A 26,691-nucleotide genomic window follows, 5' to 3' on the forward strand; every position below is an offset into this window, starting at 1 on the left:
AGCACGGAATACAATAAATTGATTTGCTCCCAAATTCAGTGCATGTATCTAAATGCAGAACATGTTTTTGTCAAATCCATCTTCTGTTTTAGGGGTTCCCGCTGTATCTAAAAGCCTTTACTGCCAGGGAAAAAAAATATATCAATTAGCATAAACAGACCTGTGAGCACTTTAAAAACATACCCATTAAATAACTTACTTCAAGACCAATTCTCAATCTCTTCCTGCTCATGCACCTAGCTCCAAACATCCTGCTTCCTGCCTCCAAAAGCTCTTAAGTGAATTTAAAAGTGTAAGATTAACGTAACCAAAATAGTAATCTTCTCCACCTTCCGAATCTGGCATCGACAGAGGCTGCCGGCCACCATTTCCACCTTAAACACGCACAAGCAGCCCGGCCCTTCTTGGATCAGCAAGCCAAAGGCTTCATTTCCGTCCCCTGCCTTTTTCCTCTTCATCTTCCAGGTTCTTGTTCTTCTACAGATTCGTTTCTCTTTTTCCCCTTAGCCGCATCCCCTCAGGTTCTTTCCCTCTTCCCACCTCATCTGTTCTCCTCGCCTTCCTCATTCTTCTCCTTTCTTACCATGTTTTGGAAAAAGTTACCTTGGAATCTGAAAACATTGCCACCTTCCCTGCCACTGGCCTGGGTCAAGAGTGCTAAAGAAATGGGAGGCAGCAGTCACTGAGAGGTGAGCAAAGGCTGATCTCCACTCCCACAAGCAAACGGGCTAGCAGATGGGCTCGGAGATCATGGATCTACGCTGGTGCCATCGACACCGCCCCTCCAAGCACAGCTGCATGTCCCCGGTGTCTCTGTTTCCTTCCTCAGGCATCACCTCCAGGCACCCAGCGCACCATAGGGCACCAAGGCCCCAACTGCAACAGGTCCCCTGAAGCTGGATGGGAAAGATGGGCAGGTGGCCAATGCACAGCTCTGCCACGTGAGCTCGGCTGGGGCCACGAGGAGCCCTACCCATGAGTGAGCTAAGGGCAGCAAGGAATAGGACATGCTTGGAGAAATGGGCATTTTCAGTGTGCCGTTTGCTGCTTATGGTCATTCCAAGAAATTAACTGAGGAGGCTTTCGGATGAAGTAGGACTGCAGGAAAATAATATAGGCTGGAGAGAGCTTTTCATGAGTCCAAAGGTCTCCACAGTCCCTGCCTGTGGCAAAGTCCAGCCCATCTGCAAAGCCACCGCCTGGTTAAGTCTTAAGGCCACAAGAGGAACAGAGAGCGAGCTTCAATGGTTACAACACCCCATAAGCCCCACAAAAGGATCAGAACTCAAATGCTACACAAAAAAAGGCCCTGTCGCCTTGCATACCCAAACGCATGCAATGTCCCCTCTGCTCCTGAGGGCACATGGGAAATGCTAAAGCGTCCTTTCACAACAAGCCTAGCTGCTTGCTCTCAAGTATGCAATCGTTTCTGCAGCAATCCTTCCGTGTCCAATACTGCTACCTCATCACTGTGCTCTCTTGTGTGCAATGCTTTTCTAGTTAGCATCGATTTTGTTTCCATTTCACATTAATTGCAGGTGAATCCATCTCTGGGCATAGATCAGACTCTTAAAAATTCTGCTCCACATTTAAAAAACACTCTAACACATCTCCAACACCTCTCTTCCTTATTACTTTAGTATTAATTATCACACTATTCTATAATGACACAAAAGAGTGCATGGACAAGACTGCTGGTTAAACATGAGGCAATTTATTTCATGTAACACCAACACATGGACCTCTCAGACCTAACACAGAATATAGAAGTACTCACAGGAGGAGATAAAATTAAGTGAGTGCCTTTATTGCCTGGGCTGGGTACCACCATCTCAGCATCCTACGATGCACTGAGGGAGCATCTCCCTGCCACGGTTTCTGTGCACGCTGGCAGTTTAGGCATCTCCATGGAGTGGTGTGCTCCCAGAGAGGACAGCACAGCCAGCAGACAGGCCAGCCCCTGAAGGACAGGAGACCTCTGCTCTCTTCCTGCCTTCACCAATGCCTCCACTGGGCCACCCCTGTGCTTCAGTTTCCTAAACGAGGGGGAGTACAACAGGGAAGATACCACTGACTCTCTCTGCAACACGTTTGCAAAAACACCACTAATCAAAGCCCCAGATAAAACCTGCGTATTACTGCTGCTACTGTTTAATGATTAAAGAGGAAATCTTAGAAAGTACAAAGATGATTCAGGAGATCAAGTCTTGCTAAATGAAACTTTTGATGAATTTCCTCCTTCAGTACACATAAACCCTTCACTTTGCTGAATTATAATCATCTGAATGACAAGGTGAGTTTTTCCACTCTTTAAAGTTTCTAGAACAACCTTGTCAGCATCGCAGCTAAGTTAAAGGACTCTGAAAGGAAGGTCCATTTGAAAAGGAAGGACTTCACACACGAAGTATCATCTTTAGCTGTGCTAAACCCACTATCAGCTCACTATACTAGCTGACAAGGTAACTCCTGCATCCCCCGCCGGGACACTCCTTTACAGAGTTTCCCATTAGTGTCTGAGCTAAGAGGGCTGGTGTTTATACGCACTGCCACTGAGCAGCCTGTTCCACCCTCGGCACGAGGTTCCTCCTCTGACTTCCGAGTGTCCTACCACCGTGGCACATCGATACTCCCACGACAGCTGAGCAGCTTTACTCTTCAGTTACAGCTATAAAATGGTGCAGCTAAACTTACAGCCAGGCAGGAGTCTGAGCAGGAAAAGGTCCCAGGATTTCAACTTCATCTTCACTTGTTTGACAACAGCTACAGTCGAAACACTTCTGACAACAATTTCTACAAGTCCATCGGCACAGCAAGAGATCCGAGATCCTAGCGAGTAGACCCTGAAGCCATTGGAAACCAAAGCACAAGATTACAACCTGTCGATAGCTAGCGAGGAATAACATTCAGCTGTATTTATGTTTGTTTTGCCACGACAGAATGTTAAGAACCATATTTTTTCCATCTCTATCAACAGACAAGTGCTCCGCAGTTACTAGCCCAGCTTCACTGATGCCGTAGCAAATAAGCATTCACCGCAGGTATTTTCCCACTAGTAGCAACGTGTTATTATGTATGTTGGCAAGAGGGTGATTTACAAAACACTGTGGTGTAACACCATGCTGGAGTGGAAATATGCTTATTCTTTCACGCACATCAGCAAACAGATCAGCAAATGCAGGGCAGAAGGAATTAAAAACAGAAGTTAAGTGAAAGCTCCAATTTAATTCTACAAGGTCCTACTTAATTTGAAAAAACCTCAGCACAGCAACATGAATACATTTCACCCCTACAGAGCCATCAGCACATAACATTTGTACGATCCACACATTGTAGTCCTACAAATTTGACACTAAAATAGATGAACAAAGGCATAATATCCACATGCCTCCCCACCACTATGATGATTAATTAAATGAAGAACCTTAAATGATTTTTAAAGAAGTTAATTGAGCCAGAAAAGCAGTTTCATTTCTTAGGTTCCCGTGGTGGCACTACTACTATTACAGTAGTAATAGTATGTTATAACAGAGCTCCTCTGCTTTTACACAGGCGTGTGTAAGTGGACACACATGTATTCCCCATCCAGACTACGGGACAACACACTGCTGCACCACTTCCATAACATCTCATGGGAAAACCATCCCTACGTATGAAGGATTTGCATCTTTCTTTGCTGCCACTTGCTCTGAGGCTGGAAACATTTCTTTCTACTCCAATTAAACACAGTCTGTCCCTGAACAAAATCAGAACATTTGGGGAGGTCGGGGGGGGGGGGAGGAATCACGAACCCCCGAACGCGGTGCACTGCTTGTATGTAGGACCCGAGTAAAGAGTCAGAAAATAGGCGACGATCCCCTCGGGAGGGAGCGTGAGACGAGCAGAGAGTGAATCATCAGATTAACTCACCTCATTTATTGGTTCCAACTGTCCTTTTAGACATCCAGGATGAAGCAGAGGGAACAAAATGAAAAAGGCAAAAATAGGTTAGCAGGACTCAAATAACTTTAAATTTTCTGCTATGGCATGCCCCAGCCTGGGCCGTTAGAGAAAGGAGAGCTCCCCTGAACAGGCACCAGCTGCATCTTTCTCCAGCCCTTTCCCACTAAGCTCCTTCTGCTCCTCCTTCCAGCGAGGGAATAAAATTCCCAAACCCATCCTGAACCATGAAAATCCCTAGTATAGATCGTCCTGCTCGTGCCCCTTGCTAATCCCCGTATCACGTGTGACCACTTCTTCATTTTTTAAATAACTTGTCCCTGACTGCAGCAACTATTTGCTGCTGACAGCAAACCACATCCATTGCAGTTACACTGCACAGTGGAAAGAGCTTTCATCCAGATTCAGCCCAGAAAAACATAGTTTCAATACCAAATCACTAAAGGCAACATTTCCAGGGGCAGGCACAGGTTCAGGGTAGTCTCCATTTTGTACACATCACTGGAGGTAGCTGGGCATCTTCAGCCTCCTCCTCAGACTTGGATGGATTAAAACAAAACAAAACAAAACACTCAGAAGTTACGAGCTCAAAACTTGAGTTACACACTCCAAATCTGCACTGCAGCCGCTCGCCCAAAGTCACGGAGAAAATTAGAGCAAAAGAAGAAATTATCACAAGAGAGTGTTTCAGTCAAAGCCATCCCTGGCACACTGCGCTTGCACCGCTCCTTCCAGAGCTGAAGGCTCTGTAGCATTCTGGACATCTGCTGAAATGTCTTTCCTAGCTCCTTCTCTTGCTGCTGCCTAAGAGTTTTCTATTTGTCCTAGCTGTCTTTCCATAGAGGGGAATCTTAAAAAACAGAGAAAAATCACCCTCACCTCTCTCCACATGTAAAAATCAGAGAATCAACTTCACACTCTTAACACAGCTGACAGTGACCTGCCATGAAGTGGCTCGGATGCAGGATTTGCCTTTAAGAATATTCCCATGGAGGATATTTTAGCCCCAAACCTCCCTTTTTACCTCTCGGGAACCAGGGCTCGGTGAAAGGCCATCGCTTGTTTGAAACCAAAACGAAGAGACTGAAAATGCTGCAGTGCAATGTGACGAGACAGTGATGAGCTACACACGGACCAACTGTTTAAGAAAATCCTGAACAGTTTAACGGGCTTTATCATTCCTTATTAATGCAAAGTCGCAGCCAAAGCGACAGCGGCTTAGCAAAGCTGCAACGAGAATTTTTAAACTGCCGTACAACGAATCCGCTGGATTCGTGCCACAACCAAATGCCACGGCACGTGCTGGGAGAAAGAAGAAAAGCGGCACTTGCGGGGGCCTGCAGGGATCCGCCAGGCTGCTGGCGAACGGCCGTGCCGGCCACGCTCCGCGGCGACACCGCGCCAGCGGGCGCACCGGCGGCGGGACCACGGGCACCGCCACGACGTCCCGGCCAGCGCCGGCGGCCCGCGCGCCGAGCGGTGCAGAGCGACTTCACGGTGCCACGCGGGCGCCCGGAGCCGAGAGAGGAAGCCGTGCGCCCACGCGCGCCCGCGCTGCGCGGGGCAGGCCACGGAGGGCCGCGGGGCGCAGCGCTGCAGGCCCGGGGGTCCCGGCGATGGGGTGCTGTCAGGCTCCCGGCACGCGCGGGCGGGCGGCTGCGGGGCGCACAAGCGGGGTCACGGCGACGGCGCCGTCCCCGCGGCGCTGGCCAAAGCGTGACCCGGCTGGGGCCTCCGGGCCGTGCGCCCCGGAGCCCACGGATGGCCCCGCTGGCGGCGCCCGCTCCGCGGCCGCGGCTGCCCGCCGGGCTGGCGCCGCCGGGGCGCTTCCAGGCGGCCCGTGGGGACCGCGGGGCGCCCCCCCCGTGGGGGCCCCGCCGCCGCGCACCGCGCCAGTCCCGCGAGGGGACGGGGCTCCCCCCGGCCGCCTCGGCGCGGCAGCGCCTGCGGCTCCCCGCGCGGAGCCCGGCGGCGGGGGCGGCCGGGCCCTGCCCGCCCCGCGCCCCCCGGCGCACACGCGCCCCCCGGCGGGGCGGCCCGACGGGACGGCAGCGGGGCCCTGCCCGAGCCGCCGCCGCCAGCAGGGGCCGCGGTGCCGGGGGGGGGGGACCCGGGGGCCGCGCCGCCGCCAGCCGCGGGGCCGGGGGGCCGCGCCGCGCTGCGCGGCGGGGAGAGGGGCGGGCAGGGGGCCGCGCCGGAGGAGGGTGCCGCGCTCCGCGCTGCGGGCGCCACGGCCGGGCCGGGCCGTCCGCCAGCCCCGAGCCGAGCGGCCCCGGCTCGGCGGCGCCCCGGCCTCCGCGCCAGCCCCCTCCCCGAAGTTGAGCCGAAGTTGCGCGCCCGCGGCGCCGCGCCGCGCCGCACCCACCTGCAGGTACGCCATCCTCGGAGCCGCCGCCGCCGCCGCCCGCAGCGCGGCCGCGGGGCCTGCGCGGTGCTGCCGCGGGCGGGGCAGCGCCGCCCGGCGCGGGGCCTCCGCGGCGGCGGGCGCAACAGGCGGCGCGGGCCGGCGCCGACCTGCGGGGGGCCCGGCCGCGCCTCGGGGCCCCGGCCCGGCCCGGCCCCGGCCCCGGCCCCGCGCCCCGGCGCGCTCGGCGCGGCGTCTCGGGGGGGGCGGCGCGGCGCGGCTCCCTCCGCGCGGGGGCAGGTCCCGCCCCCCCCCGCCGCCGCCGCCGCCGCCGCCGCCGCCCGGAGCTGGCGCCTGCCCGCGGCCCCGGGCGCCTCCCCCCGCAGCGCCCTGCCCAGCTCCCGCCCTTGGCCCCGCACCCGCTGCGGGAGGTGCGCGCCCGCGCAGCGGGGCCCGCGCGCCGCAGCGGCCGGGGGCTGCGGGGGCCCGGCCCGAGCGGGGCGGCCTCCAGCTCCGCGGCCGCGGTCCGCGTGGTGCGGGGCGCTTCCCCGCGGCGCGGCGCGGCGCGGCCCCCGCTGCCCTGGGGCGGGCGAGTCGCGGGTTTGAACGCTGGCGGCGCCGGGACTCCGGCCACTGCCGCGCCCCGGGGTTGGAGAGCCTTCTGCGTCCGACCTCGTTTAACGACCCGTTTAAGTTCTCACTGAATTCACCCAAAAACTCCCACTGACTTCCGTGGGAAGGGTTTTTTTTAACTTACAAACACATTCTCTTTTTCCCTGGGGAGGGCAGCTACGGCTTTAGAAAAATAACCGCCACAGTGCAGATAGCAAGAAAGAAGAGAAAAAAGTAGGACTTAGTTGTTTCAGGCAGTTTTGAGCACATGATTACACTGTGGTGCAAGTTGTTCATCAATTTTTTGGTCTTCCTTTTCAGCTCCACAGTGAGCTTCTTTCCAAGTCCCAGTGTTTAAAACATCAGCCTGTCTTTGAATGCCGTTGCTCCTCTCATCTCGACTGAGCACCACTGTAATGCAGCTTGCAAGGAGTGAACGCCTGGACTTTCTTCGTGTTGCAACATAACGGAGAAAAGCTTGGATCTTTAAGGCAGAGGTTTCTGACTCCTTGAAGCCAGTGTGCTGCGGGTCGCAGTAACCGTGGCACACAGCACTGTGTACACGTTATGCCTTGCTCCTTCAAAACCTGTAGGACAGGGAAAGGCAGATCCAATGCTGTCTCCCCCCTGCCCAGAGGAGATCCTTGGGGCATCTCTGGCAAGTCCAGAGGATGGATGCTCTTCCTACTGAGGCAGAAGGCCCTTCTGAGAGCACAGACAAGCACTATGAACCCCAAAAGAAGAGCAAAAGAGTTAAGTTTATAGGGGGAGGTTCAGTGCTGCTATTTTTTTTTTTATGTGGAATGACTTCATGCGCTCTGGTAGCAGACGGTAGCACAAAGCCATGAGATTGATGTGTTTCCATTACATGCTCATGCATAAACATGTGTTTAGGAGCCTCTTACACTGTTGCTTGAAGGCTTTTAGATTAAATTCTCTCAACAAACACATCCAATAGGCAGACACAGCTCGAATGCTGCAAACGTGATGGATTCTGTGCAGCAGACAGGTGGTTATTGTAAAATCTAATTTCCAATCTGCATATGGCTGATGCTTCGACTGGGCTGGCTCCTCCCGCAGGCACAGCGAGCAGAGCCGGTTGACGTGACGGCAGCGTGACCTTTGGCTGTGCTCTGCGGCGCAGGCGCTGCACGCGCCCCGCTTCCCACGTGGGCGGCCTGTGCTGCAGATGGCCGGGCTTGCAAAGGCAACATTTCAGCACAGGAAACGGCATAATTAGCAGAGCTTTGGTGGCATGTGTGTTTTAAGGTAGGTTTCTACTCTTGCTTGTATTGATGCACACTGGGAGTAACACCGACTACCGCTGGCAGATGCACGTGAGTCGGTACCACCAGCAGCAAAATCGACCTGCAGCGGAGCCAGGCAGTTCGGCAGCTTCGCAGACGAATCGGTGTCAGGCTGAAACATATTAAAAATAACACATTTGTGTGCGTGCTTCTCGCCTCAAAGTGAACCGGAGGAGAGCACCACTTTGTGAAAGTGGAGATGGGAAGGGAAGGAAAGAAATCTGATGACAACTTCAAAGGGTTTCGTTCAAGTCCCTCCAGAGCAATTGGCAGCACTTTCTGCTGCAAGGGTTTGGGAAAGCGAGGAGAAAAGTGGCCGGGCGAGATAAGATGAGATGTCTTACTCCACTGTTCATGTGCCAAGTCCTTATCGGCATCACTTGACCCTGCTGGAATAGCCGGCTACCACACTGCCTAAAAATAAGCTTTTTATCTCTGAGTGCTTTTATAAATGGCAAGTCATTCCCGCCAGTGCTTCCCCTCCGCTGTGGACAGCCTGCAGAGGCCAGTGCCCCTCGGTGACATGGGACAACTGGCGCTGCTCACCAGCAGCTCCACCAGAACCTCCTTTCCTAACGCCTTCGTCTCCTTGCAGCTTTCCCAGAAACACCATTTCCCTCGCTGTTTTTTCAGGCCTTTCAGCGCCTTGGTGGTTGCCCCGGCGCAGGCAAGCCCATGGTGGGACTCGGAAAGCTCAGGGCGGTGGGCAGAATGGTACCAGCGAGCAGTACGCTGGGAGACCAAGGGTGTGCAGCCAGCAGGGAGCGAAAAGTGGGTGAATGACTCACTGCTCCTGTTTGAAGGTCCAAGCCAACCTCCGAGAAGCAGATCTACTCTGCAGGCTGAACTGGACACCAGCAACCACTGTTTGCTTGCCTTTGTGCCCAGCTGCGTGCTGCAGTTTCCAACAGGACCAGGGCTGACGTGACAGACAACCAGTCTGCCATCTAGTGACAGGAGGGGACAGGGGTGCGACCCCTCTCCATGGGTCATCCAGGCTTTGGTCTCAACAGCATCTAAATCAGTCCACCAGCCCTTGCACGCCTGTGAACATCCACAGTTTGCAAGCCAAGAGACGATTTCCCAGGCTTGTGACTTCCAGTACCCAACCAGGCTCCCTATTTCATTCCCTTCCCCTCCTCCTTCCCCATAATTTTCCTAAGCTGTTGCTCCTTTTTGGCTGGGTGCCCTCTACTCCCAAAATCTCCCTTTGGTCCCACTGGCGCCTGGGGCAAAGAAGCCAGCTGCTCCCGGCTGCCTGGGACTGGCCAACTTGCCCTCAAAAGCACTTCTGCTCCCAACGATCCTGCCTCTGCTGATCCCTGTCCCTGGCACTGCGGCAGGGTATTAACAGCCCACCTAGCAGCTCCCTAATTGGCAATATCAGTAAAAGCACATTCTTAAGTCTCCAGATAAAGTGGTTAAACTTGATCTAAAATGCTGAGATCCTCGTTGCTTAATATAATTCATAAGGTCCTTGCATACACTGTAAGAGTAACAGCTACGTTCTTCCCCTGGCGTGCCCTCTGCACACACACTCTGGCAGGGAGCTGAATGACGCACCACGATGGGCTGAAGCTATTTCTATAGTAAACAGAGTTAAAAGGCACAGCCAAAGGGCATGCGGCCTCCAAGGAAACACACACCACCTCTTAGGCTCTCGAATGTCGCTTCCTGCTCATGCTAAGCCTCTCCGCGGGTGGGTCTGTTCGCTGCCGGTGCAACAACTGCATTTTGGCAACGGCAGACGGGGTCTGGGCGGCCGCACGCGCGCCTTGCACGGGCACGGCCGCGCCAGGCATAGTCGGCTGCCAGCGTGGGAGACGGACAGTGGCTGCCGAGCCATACGCGTAAATATGGATTTAAGGTCATGCACCCCAGCGTGGATGCTGCGGTGCAGAGATGCCGTCGGGAGGAGAGCGCGCTGCGGCACTCCTCCGCCCTAGGACTCAACCCTAGGACGTTTGGCCAGGAAAGCCTGAATCAGGCGCCATCCCGGTCAGGCAGAAAAGCCCTCAGTATTTTCAGACTTCAGAGGAGAGACCATTGTATTTATAGGGAAGGTCAGGCTTTCAGTTGCCTTTATAACTCATTTTGTTTACAGTCGGTTTGCTCAAGCTGTAAGGGTTGAGGAGTTAGCTGCGAAATTTCTTTTCTAGGCTCATGTTTCTGACTGTTAGCAGACAAAGGACAGAGCTATTTTTACAATATAAATCATTAGAGAGAGAACATCTTACAGTCCCCACTGAAGCAAATTCCTGGGGAAGCAAGCTCTATTTTTATAGAAAACTTCTTGCACAGTATTTTTCTTTTTTCATCTAAGGATCAAGAAACCAGCAACACCAGTCTCTGAAGCAGAGAGGACCATCCCCATTTCCCAGCAGGCCAGAGAGACAAGGATTAGCGAGTTGTTCCTACCGGCTGGAGTTGCAAATGCGCGGGCCGGGCTGGGTGGGGGGAAGCAGCAGGACGCGGGCAGGGATGGCCGAGCAGGCGAGCAGCAGAGCCCAGGGCGCCCAAGCTGCATCTTCAGCACCAGGCTTACAGTCTATGGGGTGTCTTCTGTTTTATAGATCAGGACGGTCACACATAATGTCATGTCTTTGAGTCCTTGCAGTTATAATCATAAAATAAATGTTCAGAGATTTGATTGCGTTACAAACTTGTTCATGACTTATTTTAGACGAATAGTCTCATCCCCCATAAGCTGTTAAAATAACTGTGTGCAAAGGCATTTACTATTTAACTCACAATAATTTACAAGGTCACAATCTTAAGTATTTCTTTTCTAGTCACATGAACATTAAAAAAATAAAAAGAGGTGGGAAGGAATTGGCATCTACAGTTTTATCCTTTCCAACAAGATGTTAGTTAATGCAGAACCAGATGTGGTGAACACACTTTCTTCAACTAAATCAGCCAGGCTTTTTAACTGAGCTCCAGGATCCTGCAGCTGTAAAATGTAGCAAAAGTTATCCAAGAGCATTTAAATATGTCTGTTAAGGGAAAAACTTTTAATTGTTAAGTATGACACGCACACAAAAACAATATGCCTAAAGACTTCGGAAAAAAACAAAATCAACAGCAACAAAAGCAGCTTCTGAGCTGCAAAGGAGCAGTTTCAGAGATGAGTCTAAAATCATTCAGTTGCAAATACCAAATCATCATCTGCAAAACCAATGCCTAGGTCTACCTCAGCATTGAACAGGTTCAAAAGGGCAAGACTGTTTTTAATATAAAAACCTCCTTTTACTATCATCCTGTCACACCAGCAGAGACTATTACATCTGTTTTTTTCCATCTCATTAAGCAGATGGACAAAATACTATATCATATAGCAGAACTAAATTTGGTGGGTTAAAGGGGTAATTTGTATTCTAATGCACTGCAGATCCATATGCATGAAATGTATAGAATTGCTGAATATTTCTAGTTCATAGGGACCTCAGTTTCGTCTGTTTCTACTGTTGAAATCCTTCTTTTTCCTTACTTCCCAGTTCAGTGAGTTTACCCCGCGGGATCTAGTTTTCCCTAGGACGTTATCTCAGCAGCGGAGGCGGTTGCAAATCCAGGAAATGGAACCAAGAGCAATGAGCCAAGTCATCACTGAATTAGGATTTCCTGCTTATGCAGAATCTCTTTCCTAGGCAGGAACAGAAGCAGAGACGGCCGCACAGCCGAGCACCCTGTGCTCTCTGCCCTTCAGATCCAGACTGGCACTTGGAAGCCAAAGCTGTCTTCCACACGGGCCGAGCCAGCCTGATAGCCACAGGTCTGCAGGGGCTGCTAACATCTGGATCGTAACACTTCTCTCTGCTGCGGGAAGTTCACACCCGGGCCTGGGCTGAAGGAAGTGGTGTTCATAGGTTAGATGGCACAGCGCTCCCAGCCTCAGCTTTCCTCCCTGCAACGGGCAGTGCCATGCTGCCTTTCTCCTCCCGTGTTGTAGTGCCCAGTAACGTGCGGTGATAAGTGATGCTGCCGGGGAAGATTTCTTTTTTTCCTGAGCAACAGGGCAGTTGTCTTTGTTAACCAATGATGACAAGAACTTTTATTCAAATAAAATATCTACATACTTCACCAACAGATGCTCCAGTGACTGTCAAACAAACTGCTGTGCTCCCAGAGCTCTTCAGTTTGCAAGTCTCATTGTCATGGCCTTTATCGGCCACGGGGATGAACTTCACGCTGACACACAGCCGTGTCAGGCGGAGCTGCCATAGCCCTCTGGCTGCCAGCACTTTCAGAGGAGGGAGAAAAACGCTTGTACCCAGGGACAATTCAGAAGGCAGAAAGCAGAGCTCAAACCACAGCCTTTTCCCATGAAAAGCTGCAAACCTAGAAACCTGTGGCTGGAGAAGTGTGTGCAAATTGCGGAGAGAGGGCTCTCGGGAACACAGCGGCTTTGTGGCGCGGGCCAGCTCCACGGCTGCCAGCCCAGCTATCAGCGCTCGGCGATGCGCTGCCTCCAGCATAGCTGCCGCTTTCCCTGCTCTTCCCTTTCCTGCCCCTTCTGCCCTGGCCTGATGCGCTTGGGTGCTTCTGCTGTGGCTCCCGGGGCTCTAAGCTGTGTATAATTTTATCCCAAAGCACCTCATCATAACCAGCTCCTAACTGCCACTTAACAAGGGGATCATTTTGGAGGACAACAACAACTCTTCCCCAAGGAGTGCTGAAAGCTCTTTATGTGCCCCACGTAAATGTTTCTGAGTAACGAGAACTATTTTAAGAGGCAAATTTAAAATGCTTCTGTAGCGAGACGAGCTCCAGAGCCGCAGCTCACGGCGGCAGCGCTGAGGCAGGCAGCACTGCTCTGAGCAGCAGCGCCGCTTCCCGAAGCACCGCGAGCGCTTCCCAGGAGCAAACCACGCAGGTCAGCGCCTGTCCTTACCAGCCTCCCTCCTTCCAACATCAGTCACTTCTTTCTACAGAAAGCATGAACACTTCAAGGGGCAGAAGTAAAACACGAGGGCTCCACACCAGGGGCTAGCAGCGCCGCTCTGGTGACGTGTGCTCTCCCAGGCAGGACAGGCCCACAGAGGATCTTGGCACTTTAAGGGCAGGCCACCACTCAAGGAGCAAAGGCATAAGCAGACTTCCAGAATAAACTTAACCTTATTCTTCAGCATACACAAAAGCTTTGTCCAAGACTTTGTTCCTAGATGTGTTGGAGTGCTGCAAGGTTTGAAAACACAGACGACCTGTAATTTGACAAAGCTGCACTAAGAACTGCCGAGTTCCTCACAGCACACGTTAGAATTGAATACCAACCTGACCCACTTTATTTAGCCAGCTCCTATGAGGGCAGAAGCAAGGAGATGAAGATGGAGGGATGGTGCTGTCCTCTCAGCTAGTGCTCTGCCACGTGCATGATGCCCCTTAGACCAGCAGTCTTGCCGGAAGCCAGGTTAAAGGGTGGCTGCAGCGCTTTGGGAAACACCACACTGAAATAAAAGGGGAGAAAGGGTTTCTTTAGCCCATCAGGTTCTACTACTGTTTCCTCTTTGTTGTCTCTCTCTTTTCTTTTTCCTTTTTTTTTTTTTTTTTTTTTTTTTTTAATAGGCAATTTAATTAGTTTTGGTAGACTTTGATCACTTTTGGTAGACTGAGCTCCGAGAGCTTCTGGGAAAATGCTTCCAGCCTCAGCACAGAAATATTTTTTGGAGAAGTGCCCATGACTCAGAATCCTTACCACTAGTGAGTTTCTCATTTTTCCCAAGTCCACTTACACAAACCTCCAGGAGCATAAGACACTGAAAATGACAGGCCCAGAGGATGGGCTAACAAAATGCCCCGCTGCAGCCATCTCGGAGTCGGCAGCCGGGCTGCCAGCAGGCAAGCACAGCACTGAAAGCTGCCTGCAACACCAGCTGCCTGACGGCGCACCCGGGGAAACACCACGCGATAGCAGCCGCGTCCTCCTAACCTCTTTAAAATCTAGTAGCGGGCCTGTGAATACACCAATGCTTATATGCTTAAATGTGCTCCTAGGAGCAGAATTTCCAAGAATCCATAAGAAGATATTCCTGAGCGTATTGTACAGCACAGAGAAGCCTCTTACACCAGAAATAGAGGAATGAGTCATTTCCTCTGTAGCTCTGCTCCAGCACTTTACTTGCACAGGAAGTTGAATGTCTACCTATGCCATGCCAACAGGAATTAGGAAACCAAAAGTGGTTTTCAGCAGGCATAAACCTAGCTGAAGGGCCTAAGTCTTGACTGGTAGTTGCCTTTAAAAAACAGCGATCCTAGACTAGCATCTGGGATAGCACACGAGACATACTAGTACACGGTTCTTGTGAACTCCCTCCTAAGATAAAAACACTATTTCAGCATCTTAATTTCAAACAAAACAGAACATTGTACCTAAGAGTCAAGAGCTGCCGTCTCCATCGCTCTCCTCTGCGATGTGGCTAGCAGCCACACTGCTTTGCAAGCGAACACAGCTCCGAGTTTCTCTTCTCCCCTGCTCAAAACAGGAAAGCAATGTTCTGAAATAGAAGCGGGGAAGTGATTGGTCTTATCCAAGTTTGCTGCAGTTCCTCCTGCATTTCCTACGGCCAGGGGTTTGCATCGGCACAGGAGGGCTCTTCGGAGCAGCCCCTCCACTCTCTTGGCTGGGAATCCGACACAAGGGTAACTTGCCATCTTTAACTTGATAGCTGGTGACCTTCGCAGCGTAACGCCTCCCTACCCCTGGGCTTATCGCACCCAGATTATCACCGAGGCTCTTTGCGGCAGGGACAGAAGCCCACGGAGCAGGCCTGCAACTTGAGTATACAAAATTTCATAAGACTCTGAATAGCCAGTTACTTTCTGGGTCAGTTTTCCTATCCTTTAAGGGGAAAAAAGTAAAGCCTCTTTAACTTAGATTTTGACACAACATTTTGATGCACGTTTCAAATGCTTTGAGAGCTTTGTGTGCAAATCATTATTTGAATACCAGCAGACTGTCATACAGATGCAAACAGAACATATTTTACCTCTACAGCCCTAGTACTGATTTAATATCATGATACTTTGAATCTCTTAAAAAGAAGTTACTAACATGTCAATTCTTGGTTGCATATTTAAAATGGGATACCATAGGCATGCACGAGAGCATAGGCAGTCTCTTAGTTAGGCACACAATACATTTGAGAAATCTGAGATGTAGGGTAATTTACAGGCAGATCTGTCTACATTCAGCCCTCCTTGCCCTCGCTTATTTGAGAGGTGTGTGCTACCCAAAAACCTCAAGAGTTGGGAACACGGCTCTGAAGCATCAGTAGGCATTAAAGGTGAATCCACACGCTTAAGAGAGTCCCGTTTCCTTGCCGCACTTTGACAGCCGGCTTCCCCGTGCGATCGGCCGAAGCAGAACGGGCCTGGCCACTTTCCCACCAGCAACTCAAATATCACCGTTAGAATTTCACTCACCTCGGGGAAGATTCAGCAGGCAAGCATTTAAAGAGGTGACACAGGAAATAAAACAGCCCGAAAAGCAAGTTTCTTCTGTCCGAATTCTTTTTGAATCTTATGAAAATTGGATGCACAAATAGAAGTCCTCTCTCCTCCAGTTAGCTTTAACTTGCATTAGCAGCACTTAATCAGCAATTTACTACTAACCTTGGCTGCATTACAAGGGAAGTATTTGCACAGGGACAGAAAGATTTTAAACAATTTATCCAATGAGTTGGATGCAAAGAGGCTTCAAGCATGCAAGTCCTTAGGCTAGTTAACTTTTTGTTAAGAAAAGATTTATCCTGAAAGGAAAATCCTATGTTTTCCTAATGACTTTTGGCTGAAAAGAAATTCAGGATTCAGACAGAAGTATTTCACAGCAGGGAATGAATGGAGACTAGAGGACAGTTACTGCTTTTAAAGGAAGCCATTAGTATGAGATTATTTTTATTAACAAGGTAAAGATCTAAATACTGTTCCTCTGCTCTGACTTCAGTAACTTGGAGTGCTGACACTAAAAAATAACATACTGTAAATCTTTGAAAGCAAGAAGTCCATTAGCTAGCTGGACTTTGTCAGAGCTTTTTAAAATGGCTGTTTCCCCTCTTACAGAGATTATGCTCTGCAAGGCAAAAGGTGGATGCATGGAAAGATCTGCAGGTAGTTATTTTCAGCACAGCTTTGATTTAATAACTAAAATATAGAGCTCTTGCTGATATCATTCTTTAATAGGGAACATCAGCACGAGCTGCAAATATATAGGCTTGGCATCTTACAAAGACTAATAAAGGACAGCTAGCGTGCTGGTCCATCCACGCAACTCCTGCTGGCTTCAGTGGGAGCTCTTCATATTTAATAAAGTGCAACCGATGCATTTTGGAACGAATGCATGTCTGTACATACCATGCTGAAAGGTTCACAGAAATCCTGTGAAATGAAGTCCTAGCTCTTTGTTAAGCACTAGAAAAAGATTTTGTGCAACAGTATGAAACTGGAGCCTGGGAGACAAGAATTGCTGCTTTCCTATCTCAGCAGAATCCAGCCACCAAGCCCAACGTGCTCCATTTCAGACGTCGGCAACACAACCGACTCCACAAGTCATTCGCTGCTCGCTCTTCTCCCACATCCCTCTGCGCAGCTCCAAGGTGCAGGCTTTCTGATCTCCATGGTCCTGCCACTTCAGCAGTCTACTCCTGAAAAGCATATAAGCCTAGAGATCATATAATTTCCCGGCTGCCAGTAACATTCAATGAAAAAAGTTAAACAAAGAACTTAAATCCTGAGGCACAAATGTTTTAAAATAGCTGTTTATTAATTACTACAGTAAAATATTAAAACAAAAACACCAATTTTTTATGGAAACAATAAAAGTGCAAATCTATTTTGATATTAAATAGGAAATGAATTTATAAACGTTTCATTGAAATGGGCTGACACTTTAAGCCTATAAACACTTAAAAAAAATAGCAGCTGAACACTTTAGTTTAATCTTTGGTCTGATTATTAACCAGCAAAAAATAGTTGTACCAAGAACATTCATTGCAAGCAAACATTTTAAATTTACATTACTCTGTAAAGATTCAAAATCGAAAAAGGAGGAATGTTTTGGAGACACTTAGCTAGATAAGAAATAATGACATATTTGAGAAATACACAGTATTTTTTAATACAGAGAGAAGGCACATATATATTCATTTTTGTACTGTAAGTAAACTTTTTCTATTATAGGTGTGACCCCCCCAACCAGCATTCAATAAAAACAACTTCATTTGAACAAACTTTTTGTAAAAATTGGTTGCAGTCAAAGAGAACCAAGAACCTACATTAGTGCTAAATAACCTGCTTTCTTCTGTATTTGAGCTTCAGATTATACATAGAGACAACCATGCTGAACTTACAGTACAGTGCAACAGTTAACACCTTAACATTGCAAATACACATTCATAACCTTATTCTATGAGCAGTAGCACTGAGTTGGGAAGATGGGATTACTCACGTAGGTCAAGTTCTTGATGTAGTGCCTTGCAGGTAAGGCCCTAAAATAGCACCGGGACATTACAGGTACTACTGCTGTCATGTTTGTTGTGGCCTAAGATGAATATAATAGCAGAACTCAACTTTTACCAGCTCCTTTTGTCAATCACATCCATGTATGTTTGCTCTATAGCAGATAGAGCAAATACACTTAATTTCACAAGTACACACCAGAGCTGCAAGTTAGTCTAAGGTTTCCTCAGACCTCACCTCAATTGCACACACATTGCCTCCCTGGCAGGAAGTTCTCCTCACCTCAGTGAAGTGTGTCCAAGCGTAAGGTTAAAGAAAACGCATACATTTTCTCCCATCACTAATGACCACAAATACCTTGCTGAGCAAGAACCAACACTGAAGACAGGCCCAATTCTATGCCATTAGTAAATTGAAATTTTTGCCCATGAGTTTGGCCCAGATGGATACAACTAGTCTGGAAGCACTGTCAAAACAATGCCTAAAAAATCCCTTTTCCCTCCACTCCAAATCAGTCTTACTTTCAATAGATCTCCTCCAACTTTAACCTCATGTCTTTTGGCTTATTTGCAGTGTCTCTTCACTGCAAGTTTACAGACATTCTCACTCCTCCTCAGCCCAGCTTTAATTTTCTAAACTACTTATATTGTCCAGCATTTCTCTTTGCCATGCATTTCTTCATGCGACTTTATTTTTCCTGGCATTACTATACTTTTAACAAAAAAGTTTTTACTAAGTCTACTACAGATTTCCATGTATTACAGCAATACTGCATACATACCGAATATTTGCATTCCTTTTCAGAAAAAAGGATCACTTTCTAGAGAAAGAGGTGCACAAAGATTTAAACAAACTGCTAGCTGATGGAGGCGATTACAGAGCCAGACTTCACAGCTAAAATGTTTTCGTCAGGAGTTCCTGGCAACCACAATACCTTGGACTGGTCATTTAGTCCCTCTTTGGGCAAAAGATTCAATGACATAGGTTGCAGAACTGTGTCTTGTTTCAGATACCAAGTAACATAAGTCTGCAAAAATAGTACATATTGTAGTCTACTACAAAAACCAACACCAAGGTAGCTCACTTAGCCTTAAACTTTAAATTCCAAGTGCAAAGAACATTTGATCAATACCACCTATAAATACACTATTTGTATTCGTATAAAGAAGCAATGCTTCATATATAAAAATAACCCAACTTGAGGGCGTGACCTAGGCTATAATTACCTGAAATGACTGCAAAAGCAGTTATTAAGAAAAAGAAGAAGAAGAAAAGAAAAAAATACAGACAGAAGTAAGCAGACATCTGCCTGGGGAGTGTTTCCATTTAGAAAAATAGATTTTTATAAAGCTTCCATAGATTTTGAAAATGTTTGCTTTGTGCTCTGTTGCATAGACCTGTGAATAAAGCACACCAGTATGTCTACGTACATCAGGGAACAGAGAGGTATGTTAGTAAGTGGAACTTATCCTGAAGCTTCCCAGAAGTTACATTTAGTAATTTATATTTCACTTAAACTGCTCACTGAGAACATTGTATAGCAGGTAATAAGGCATATACTGAATTATTGATGCTCAGGAAGTTGAGCAACACGTTTAAGCTCTTAACACATCAAATATTTGAGCTTGTGGCCCAATATTTTAACTTAAGGATATGATATGCTGATTTTGCCACTGTTCAGCCTTGTAAGCCCCTTTGGGAGGGACTCTTTCCCCAAGAAATGGAAACTACTTAGCTGGTGCTTATATTAGGACGACACCAGAACTCGTAGCCTAGAACTGCCCCACTGTACCATGACTTAGTGCTAAAGAACTCTGCCATACCCTGAAATATTTTACTTCCTACTCCCCTCAATGAGATAATGACCTGCTATAGCACAGTGCCAGAAAATGCCATCAGGTTATTTGGTCTGCTGCAGATCAAAACACTGCTACCATCAGAGAATGTGTTAGACAACCATCCAAAAAAGCCCACCAAGCCCTCACTGGAGGGCACGAGGGTGCCGTCAGCAGTTCACAGCACTGAGATGTGGATTTAGGTTTAGGCTTTGTTCTAGAACAAATAGAATTTGTTAAGAGTTTTTTGGTGGCCTTGGTAGTCCTTGAGGTAAAGCAATTTCTAAGAAAAAAGTAATGCTCAAAGCCTGAAAAAAAAAATCTCAACACCAAGAACCCACAAACAAGTGAGCCCCAGAGTATTTCCTTTAAAGAAAGTTTTCTCAGGATGATTCAAGCATCATCACATTAATTTAGCAAAATACTAATGCCTCTTTTATAGCAAATATTTAGTGCAGCCAATTACCCTAAAATTAAGGCCTTTGTGAAAATAAAGTGCTACTTGTTTCTTACCTATATTTCAATCCTTCAGTATAACCTTCATTTCAGCACAGAAACTTAAAACTAGATTCTTCATACTGTTGTCAGAGAGGTTTAACTTCATCCCTCACTTCAATTTTACCTTAACATGCATATTCTACTTCTACTTAGCACAATGTACTAGACTACACAGGAAATTTAAAGCACATAACTGAGTGTTTCAACCCATGATCAACACTCATGCGCTAAAGCTCATCTCATTTAAGAATACCTTGGTACGTTGAGGGAGTTTTGTTGTGCTCGCAGGATTTTTAAATCTCAAACGAATTTTGCACCACAAGAAGTGAACCTCATTATAAAGTCAATTTTGCAATGGAGAATGCAAACAAGCTATGATGAACTTCCAGATTTGTCAGTTTGAGACTATTAGCGTTGTGTTTGCAAATGGTCAACCATGGGTAATGCTTCCCTGCTAGTGCATTTTCCCAGAAATTTCACAATTCTCCCATGAATAACCAACAAGATTAAGAATGAGCGTTTCATCATGTCTGGGTCTTCTGTTTCTGACTTTCTTCCAACAAGGAGTGAAACAGCGGGAGCACATTCTCGCGGCATCGGTCACTCTCCCTGAAGCTCCAGGCTGGGCTCGGCAGCGTGGCGGCACGGGGTGGGCGCCCACCACCGGTGCCGGGGGCCGCTGCAGGCAGCAACGACCCGCGGCGCCTGGTTCCAGGTGTCAAGCAGCAGGCAGGCGGCCAGGTCCAGCGTTGGCCCGTCGAAGGCAGCCAGCAGGTTGACTGGGGCAGCCTCCTTGAGGAAGCGGGGCAGCGCCAGGGCCTCGGGCAAGGCGGTGTTGCCCAGGAAGAGGTGCATGAGCACCTGCTTGCGCAGGCAGTCCCTGAGGAACATCACGAGCTCCTCCAGCCGCTCCACCAGGAACTGCTCGTCCCAGGCCTCCAAGGGCCCCCGCAGCAGCAGCGAGAAGAGGGCTGTCTTGAGCACATAGGAGGAGAGCACCCGGCCCCACTGGGAGCAGAAGGGCTCAGCCAGGCGCTGCCCACGGAGGTCGCGCAGCCCCTTGAGGATCTGCAGGCACTTGAGGTGGCAGGAGGAGGCTGGGGCCTGCTCCTTGAGCCAGCTCAGCAGTCGCTGCTCCTGCCGCGAAGCATTGAGGCCCCACAGGGCATCGGGGCGGGTGGCGCAGGGCTCCTCGGGTGGCGCTGTGAGGTAGAGCGAGTCACCCAAGGGGATGGCGGGGATGAGGCGCACAGCCATGGAGAGGTGACAGCAGAGGTGGTCGGAGCGCGGCTGGAGCAGCAGCGTCGGCGGCCGTCCCGGGCCGGCCGTGAGGCGGACGCGGCAGCGCTCCTGCAGCCGGTAGCGCACGGCGCCTAGGCAGCGCTGCAGGTGCCCCTGGAACCAGCGCAGCACCAGCGCCGACGACAGCAGCCGCCGGCCCTGCAGCTCGGCGCAGAAGCCCTCGGCGAAGGCGCGGTACTGCCGCGGCCAGCCGGGCGCCGCCAGCCCGCACACGAAGGCGCCGCGCGGCCCAGCCGGCAGCCCCGGCCCCGTGGCGCAGCGCGCCTCGGCCTCCAGGCGTGGCGGGAGCCGCAGTGGCACCAGCACGTCGAAGCAGTCGGGGCTGCGCACCTTGTGCTGCTCGTAGGCGCTGCCGATGCGCACGAAGTCACCGCGCAGGCTGAGGGCCAGCGGGCCAGGCTGCAGCCCCTGCGCCTTGGCAGCGCGCACCAGCTCGCCCACCACCCGCCCGACGTGCGCCTTGCTGTGGCCCAGCACGTGCGGCGAGAGCCGCAGCTGCCGCGCGTAGAAGCCCTCGAGCAGGCCCCGCCGCGCCGCCGCCGCCGCCGCCGCCCGGGGGGCCGCGCCGGGGCCGGGGCCGGGGCCGGGCCCGCGCCGCCGCCACCCGCCGCCCGCCGCGCCGCGGTAGCGGGCCAGCAGGTAGCCCAGCAGCAGCAGCGCCGAGCCCGGCAGCAGCGGGACGGCGCCCGCCTCCGCCGCGCCCTCCCCCGCGGCGCGGCCGCGCAGCGCCTGGCAGAGGCAGAGCAGCGCGGTGCACAGGCAGGTCACCAGCGGCCAGAAGACGCGCAGGTTGAGCGTGTAGACGGCGGCGGCGCGGCGGGGGCTCGGGCCGCGGGGGCCGCCGCCGCCCGGCCCCGCGGGCGGGGAGCTCCCGCCGCCGCCGCCGCCCTCCCCGGCCGCCCCCAGCGCGGGCCGCGCCGCCGCCGCCGCCCGGCCGCGCCCCCCGGGGCCGCCGCCTGCCCGCCTGCCTGCCCGCCGCCGGGAGCCGTCCCGTCCCGTCCCGTCCCTTCCCCTTCCGAGGGCAGCGGCGCCGCGTCAGCCGCCGAGTGAGCTCAGAGGAAATGCCAGGGGCGGCGGGCCCGGCCACGCCGAGGGGCGGAGGGGCCGCGGGGGCCGGGCCCGCACGGAGCCGCCCGCGGAGGCGGGGCGCGGCGGCAGCTCCGCGCCGCCCGCTTCCCCCGCCGGGCCGGGCCGCGCCGGGCCTCCGCGGCGGGCCGGGCCGGCCGGCGGGGACCCCCTCTGCCAGCGGCGGCGCGCAGCCGCCTCCCCGCGCCCTTGGCGCCACGCCTGAGCCCTCTGGAGCAGCGGAGTGTTTCGGGACACGCGTGTCCTCAGCAGTAACAGCATTTAAGGACATGCACGTGCCCGCCCCTCGAGCCCTTAGTCACACCGGAGTGTCTCGGGACACACGTGTGTGCCCATCACAGCAACCCAGCGTTTCAGGACATGCACGTGCCCATCGTCGCAGCAGAGCCTTTCAGGACACACGTGCGTCCACGCAGGCACAGCAGCTGGGGACACGTGCGCCCTTCGTAAGTGCAGAGCAGTTTGGACGCGCGGTTGGAGTACAATGGTGTGTTTCTGTGTCACAGCGTCTGCATGTTGTTTCTTCACTAAATGTAGTCAAAAGCCTTTTTTCACCTTCAGTAATTAGTTAGTGCAAAGCCACCTTCCCCCCCTTCCCCCCGATCCCAAATAATTCAGATGCTGAAAAACTGAAGGGGAAGACAACATAACCTTGGGAGAAGGCAGGCATTTGCTGCCAGGAACTTTGCCATAACTATCACATGCCTTCTGCTGTGACACTTCGGCCTGCAGCCTCAGCAATAACCAAATGAAAGAATTTGGGACTCCTCAGAGATGCGCACAGGGCTAATACAGGGGTCATCCCAGCTGGTTGTGCCACGAGCCCATGGTAGCAGTGCCAAACACTCAGGTCAGAAGACAAACACAAGATTATCTCTTCACTCGCAAAGCTCCTAGGCTCCACTAATGATGGGTAATTACCTTTCCCTTGCAAGCTGTGGTCAGGAGAACAACTGGAACGTGGTTGGCAGTGTGCATTGATCATGCTCACACAGGATGATTTTGCTCATAGTTAAAGCCTGTCCTTAGTTTTTGAGAGATAAAGACTCATGAACTGAATCAGCTGAAGATTACTTTTATTCTCTTGTGAACTGTAGTATTTGTCCGCTGCTCTGCTGTGGAACAAATGGGTCCCCCCGTGCGAATGCAGCAAGGCAGCAGAACGTGGACCTTACACAGAGAAGCATTAGCACTGAGCTTTTATGGGGGATTGTTCTTTTAAGAGAGGATGGCGCAGTTTCAGCATCAGGAACTTGTTTGCCCACATAAAGGACATAGTGAAGCGCTCATTGTTTTGGATTACATGCCTACGCTATCACAAGGTCATTACATCAGCCAAACAGTCAAAAATGACAGTCCTAGAGAGGGAGGGTCTTTTGAGTTTCCCCCCACACACACACTCATCCATTAATCATCTTTTGAGCCCCATTGCATGAAGAGAGCCTGTAACAGTAACTCCAGTATTTGAGCATCACAAGACTGCTTCACAGAGGTAATGTATACACACGACTGCTATAATGGTTCATGTAGGTATTTGTTCTTTTCATTCAAAAGAGCATAATGTCCTGGAAGCAGGGTTACCACAATAAATACAAGCCCCATGGAGTTTGTAAAACCCATAATGAAGAGAAACTCACCATGCAGCTAGTTTCTTCCTTCTCAGATAAGGATTCTGTCCACAGCTTCCTTCACCTTCCCAAATACCTGAGCCACTGGAGACTGAAACGTTGAGAAATTACTGTTATTCATTGGACAAGCTGTGTGTGACAGCTAAGATTATGGAGGGCAGCTTTGAGCCAAAATCTGAGAGGAAAAGTCTAACATAAAGAAGACAAGAGGGGAAAATACTGGAAGCATCATTAGTTACACCTGGGAGAGCTGCAGCTCTATATTACAAGGTTATGCTTACTAGCTCCAATTCCCAGCACAGAAGCCATAAGGAAAATATAAAGTCATGCAAGAAAATATGTATATGATAGTCCAGTGCATTTTAAGATATGTGCTTGTACTGTTTGCATTTTTTTTCAATCACAGTGTTTCATGTGATGTTTCCTTCATGGGTTATACCAACCCCACCATGGCTGAGCTGAGTCCTTTTATCCAACAAGCTTCTGCTTTAAAAAAAAGATGCTGTTTAAATCTCAGAAATGAGCAAATAAAGTTCCTGCTGCTGTACGTCTTTGGAGTTTGTAGTTACCTTAAGGTCTAAAGGTTGCATTTCAAATTGCAATCAAGAAAAGTTCTGCCACAAAGTAATGTATAAATCCAGTAATCAAGTTGGTCTGACATTTCTCCTATGCAGGACAAGACATACATATATACACATACATACACGCTTTTTTTCCCGTCATTGTGCTTCTTGATCATGGGGCTGGCTTTTATTTCTTCTACAGTTTCCCCCCACCCCTTTCTCCACAGATATTTGAAACCTGTAGCATTACTTTAAAAGAGAATTTTTAAACATGTATTTTTCTGCAAATGTGCCAGCTCTGTCTCAGATATTGATGTGGAGAGGACCGTAATGCTTGGCTTCTGTTTGTTTAGTAAATGTTTACTGAGTTTTGAAGCTGTTTGTTGAAGTTTAGGGAGCATCTGTTCAAGCTTTCTATCATGGCTTATTTTCAGGTGGCAAAGTTGTTACTGCATTACTGCAACATATCAGCACCTACACAATGTCATGCATGGCCCCATTAAGGGGAAGGAGCAGTACTTAAATACAAGGGGTTGAACACAGCAAACTGAAAACGTTTTCACAGTTTGAGAAAGGAATTAAAACAAGGAATGAGTCAGAGAATTAAGTGCAAGAGAAAAGTTGCACAAATATTTGTGTTTTCTTAATTTATCTTTATATAAAACATTACTTCAAGTATATAAAAATAGTACTTCACCAAAAAAAAAAGGCATATGCTTTACAGTCAAGATGCTGCACTCTAAAAAGTCAAATTGGGTAACCAAGGTCAAGCAATCTGAATTAATTCACAGGCAATCAAAGCACAGGCAGACTCAAGGTTACACTTGAGAGCCAAAGGAAGATGCCCTAACCACTCCAACACTGGAATTACAGTCAGGAAACTAATAAGAAAAAATAGCATATGTAAAGGTGAACCATAAAAAGTTTTTATAGCACCACAACCAACATAATAGTCTGTGTCCCATGACCAAGAACATGCTTTCCCATGGCTGTGTTACTGCTGAGGTCACAACCCTGCTCCTCAGGATGATGTCACTCTGCAACAGCCACATCTTCGAAAACAAACAGGAAGTGAAAAACATCGTTTCTCCTCCACCCCCCAATTCATGTTTTCCAGTATTTCTTGATAAAGCAGGATAAGAGAACAAAACCATTCGGCAAACGCTTTTTGTCTTCCACCTCCAAAAAAGGCAGCCAAAATAAATTAAAAAACCAAGCACAGTTGTTGTGGTGCATCAGTTCCTGTTGGTCCATAGGAACCAACCTCCTGGTCCACAGGTTCAGTTTTTAGTAGCTTGTGCTTTTTTACACCCTCAAACCCAGTGTCTCACATGCCTTCGGGTCTTGCCACAGGCATAGCAAGTTTCAAGTCAGCTTCCACTCTCTCATCACGCAGGGCTATTTGATTAGCAACACTTCCACACTCAGGGGACAGGCAGCTACACCTGCACAGCCTGGCACAGCGCTTTGTGCCTCTCGGACAGCTGCTGTCCGCTGGGTAACCTACAGCCTAACAACATTGCAATTATCCCCGTAGGACCTTCGTAGTGCAGAAAGGCTGCAACCTCCAAGCCAGCCATAAAAAAAAGTCGTAGTGGGCCCCACTGGCAGGAGGGGACCCAGATATCACCTGCGCCAGTGGGGCTGCAAGCCTAGGGACCAGCTGGTAAAAAGCACTGAACCAGCCACAGCAGAGAGTACAAACACAGCCCTTGCCCGTACGGGCACCAGACGGCACTGGCACACGCGAGCTCAAGCTGAATCCCAGCCAGCTCATTCTCAAGGTTCACATGCTCAGGGTTCACTCTCACCCTCTCGCTAGACAGGGCTGCGGAGCCTGCGGCTGGTGCCGGCGGGCTCTGGCTGCCTCTCCACTGAGTGCAGGCTCTGGTTACAGGCAGTGTCCTGAACACCTGAGAGGCAGGAGGCTCCTTGGAGACCGAGCGATCGCTCAGCAGTGCTGCTGAGACCTTATGCAGAAGTAGCTGATGTAGGAGTCACTCCAGCTATCCCTCAAGCAAGCCCACAGTGTCTGATGAGAGCTGTAGCCAAATTAAATGGTTATAAACACAGAACTACTTTAAGTTACTGAATAGCCCCAGTTAGCACTCCTCACTGCCCTTCTCTCCA

At 50.4% G+C, this 26,691-nt stretch overlaps 2 protein-coding genes across 2 annotated transcripts in view; both read right to left on the reverse strand.

Annotated features, from left to right (window-relative positions):
• SYT17 (synaptotagmin 17) overlaps positions 1 to 6,360 on the reverse strand; it is a 39,513-nt gene extending 33,153 nt beyond the window's left edge. Inside the window, exons 1-3 of the mRNA XM_062587995.1 lie at positions 6,302 to 6,360; positions 3,907 to 3,924; positions 2,692 to 2,840 (exon numbers count right to left, since the gene is read on the reverse strand). Of these exons, the coding sequence (XP_062443979.1) occupies positions 2,692 to 2,840; positions 3,907 to 3,924; positions 6,302 to 6,316 (182 nt within the window). The 5' untranslated portion in view covers positions 6,317 to 6,360. The remainder of the gene's footprint in view (positions 1 to 2,691; positions 2,841 to 3,906; positions 3,925 to 6,301) is intronic.
• Positions 6,361 to 17,283: 10,923 nt separating this feature from the next.
• Positions 17,284 to 25,053, reverse strand: ITPRIPL2 (ITPRIP like 2). Its single transcript, XM_062588601.1, has 2 exons — positions 25,040 to 25,053; positions 17,284 to 22,107 (listed from the first exon to the last, which is right to left on the reverse strand). Exons 1-2 carry the CDS (start codon positions 25,051 to 25,053, stop codon positions 20,583 to 20,585), a joined length of 1,539 nt encoding a protein of 512 aa, XP_062444585.1. The 3' UTR covers positions 17,284 to 20,582.
• Positions 25,054 to 26,691: the final 1,638 nt, after the last annotated feature.

This window comes from Rhea pennata, chromosome 15, assembly GCF_028389875.1.
Source record: "Rhea pennata isolate bPtePen1 chromosome 15, bPtePen1.pri, whole genome shotgun sequence".
NCBI classification, from domain to species: domain Eukaryota; kingdom Metazoa; phylum Chordata; class Aves; order Rheiformes; family Rheidae; genus Rhea; species Rhea pennata.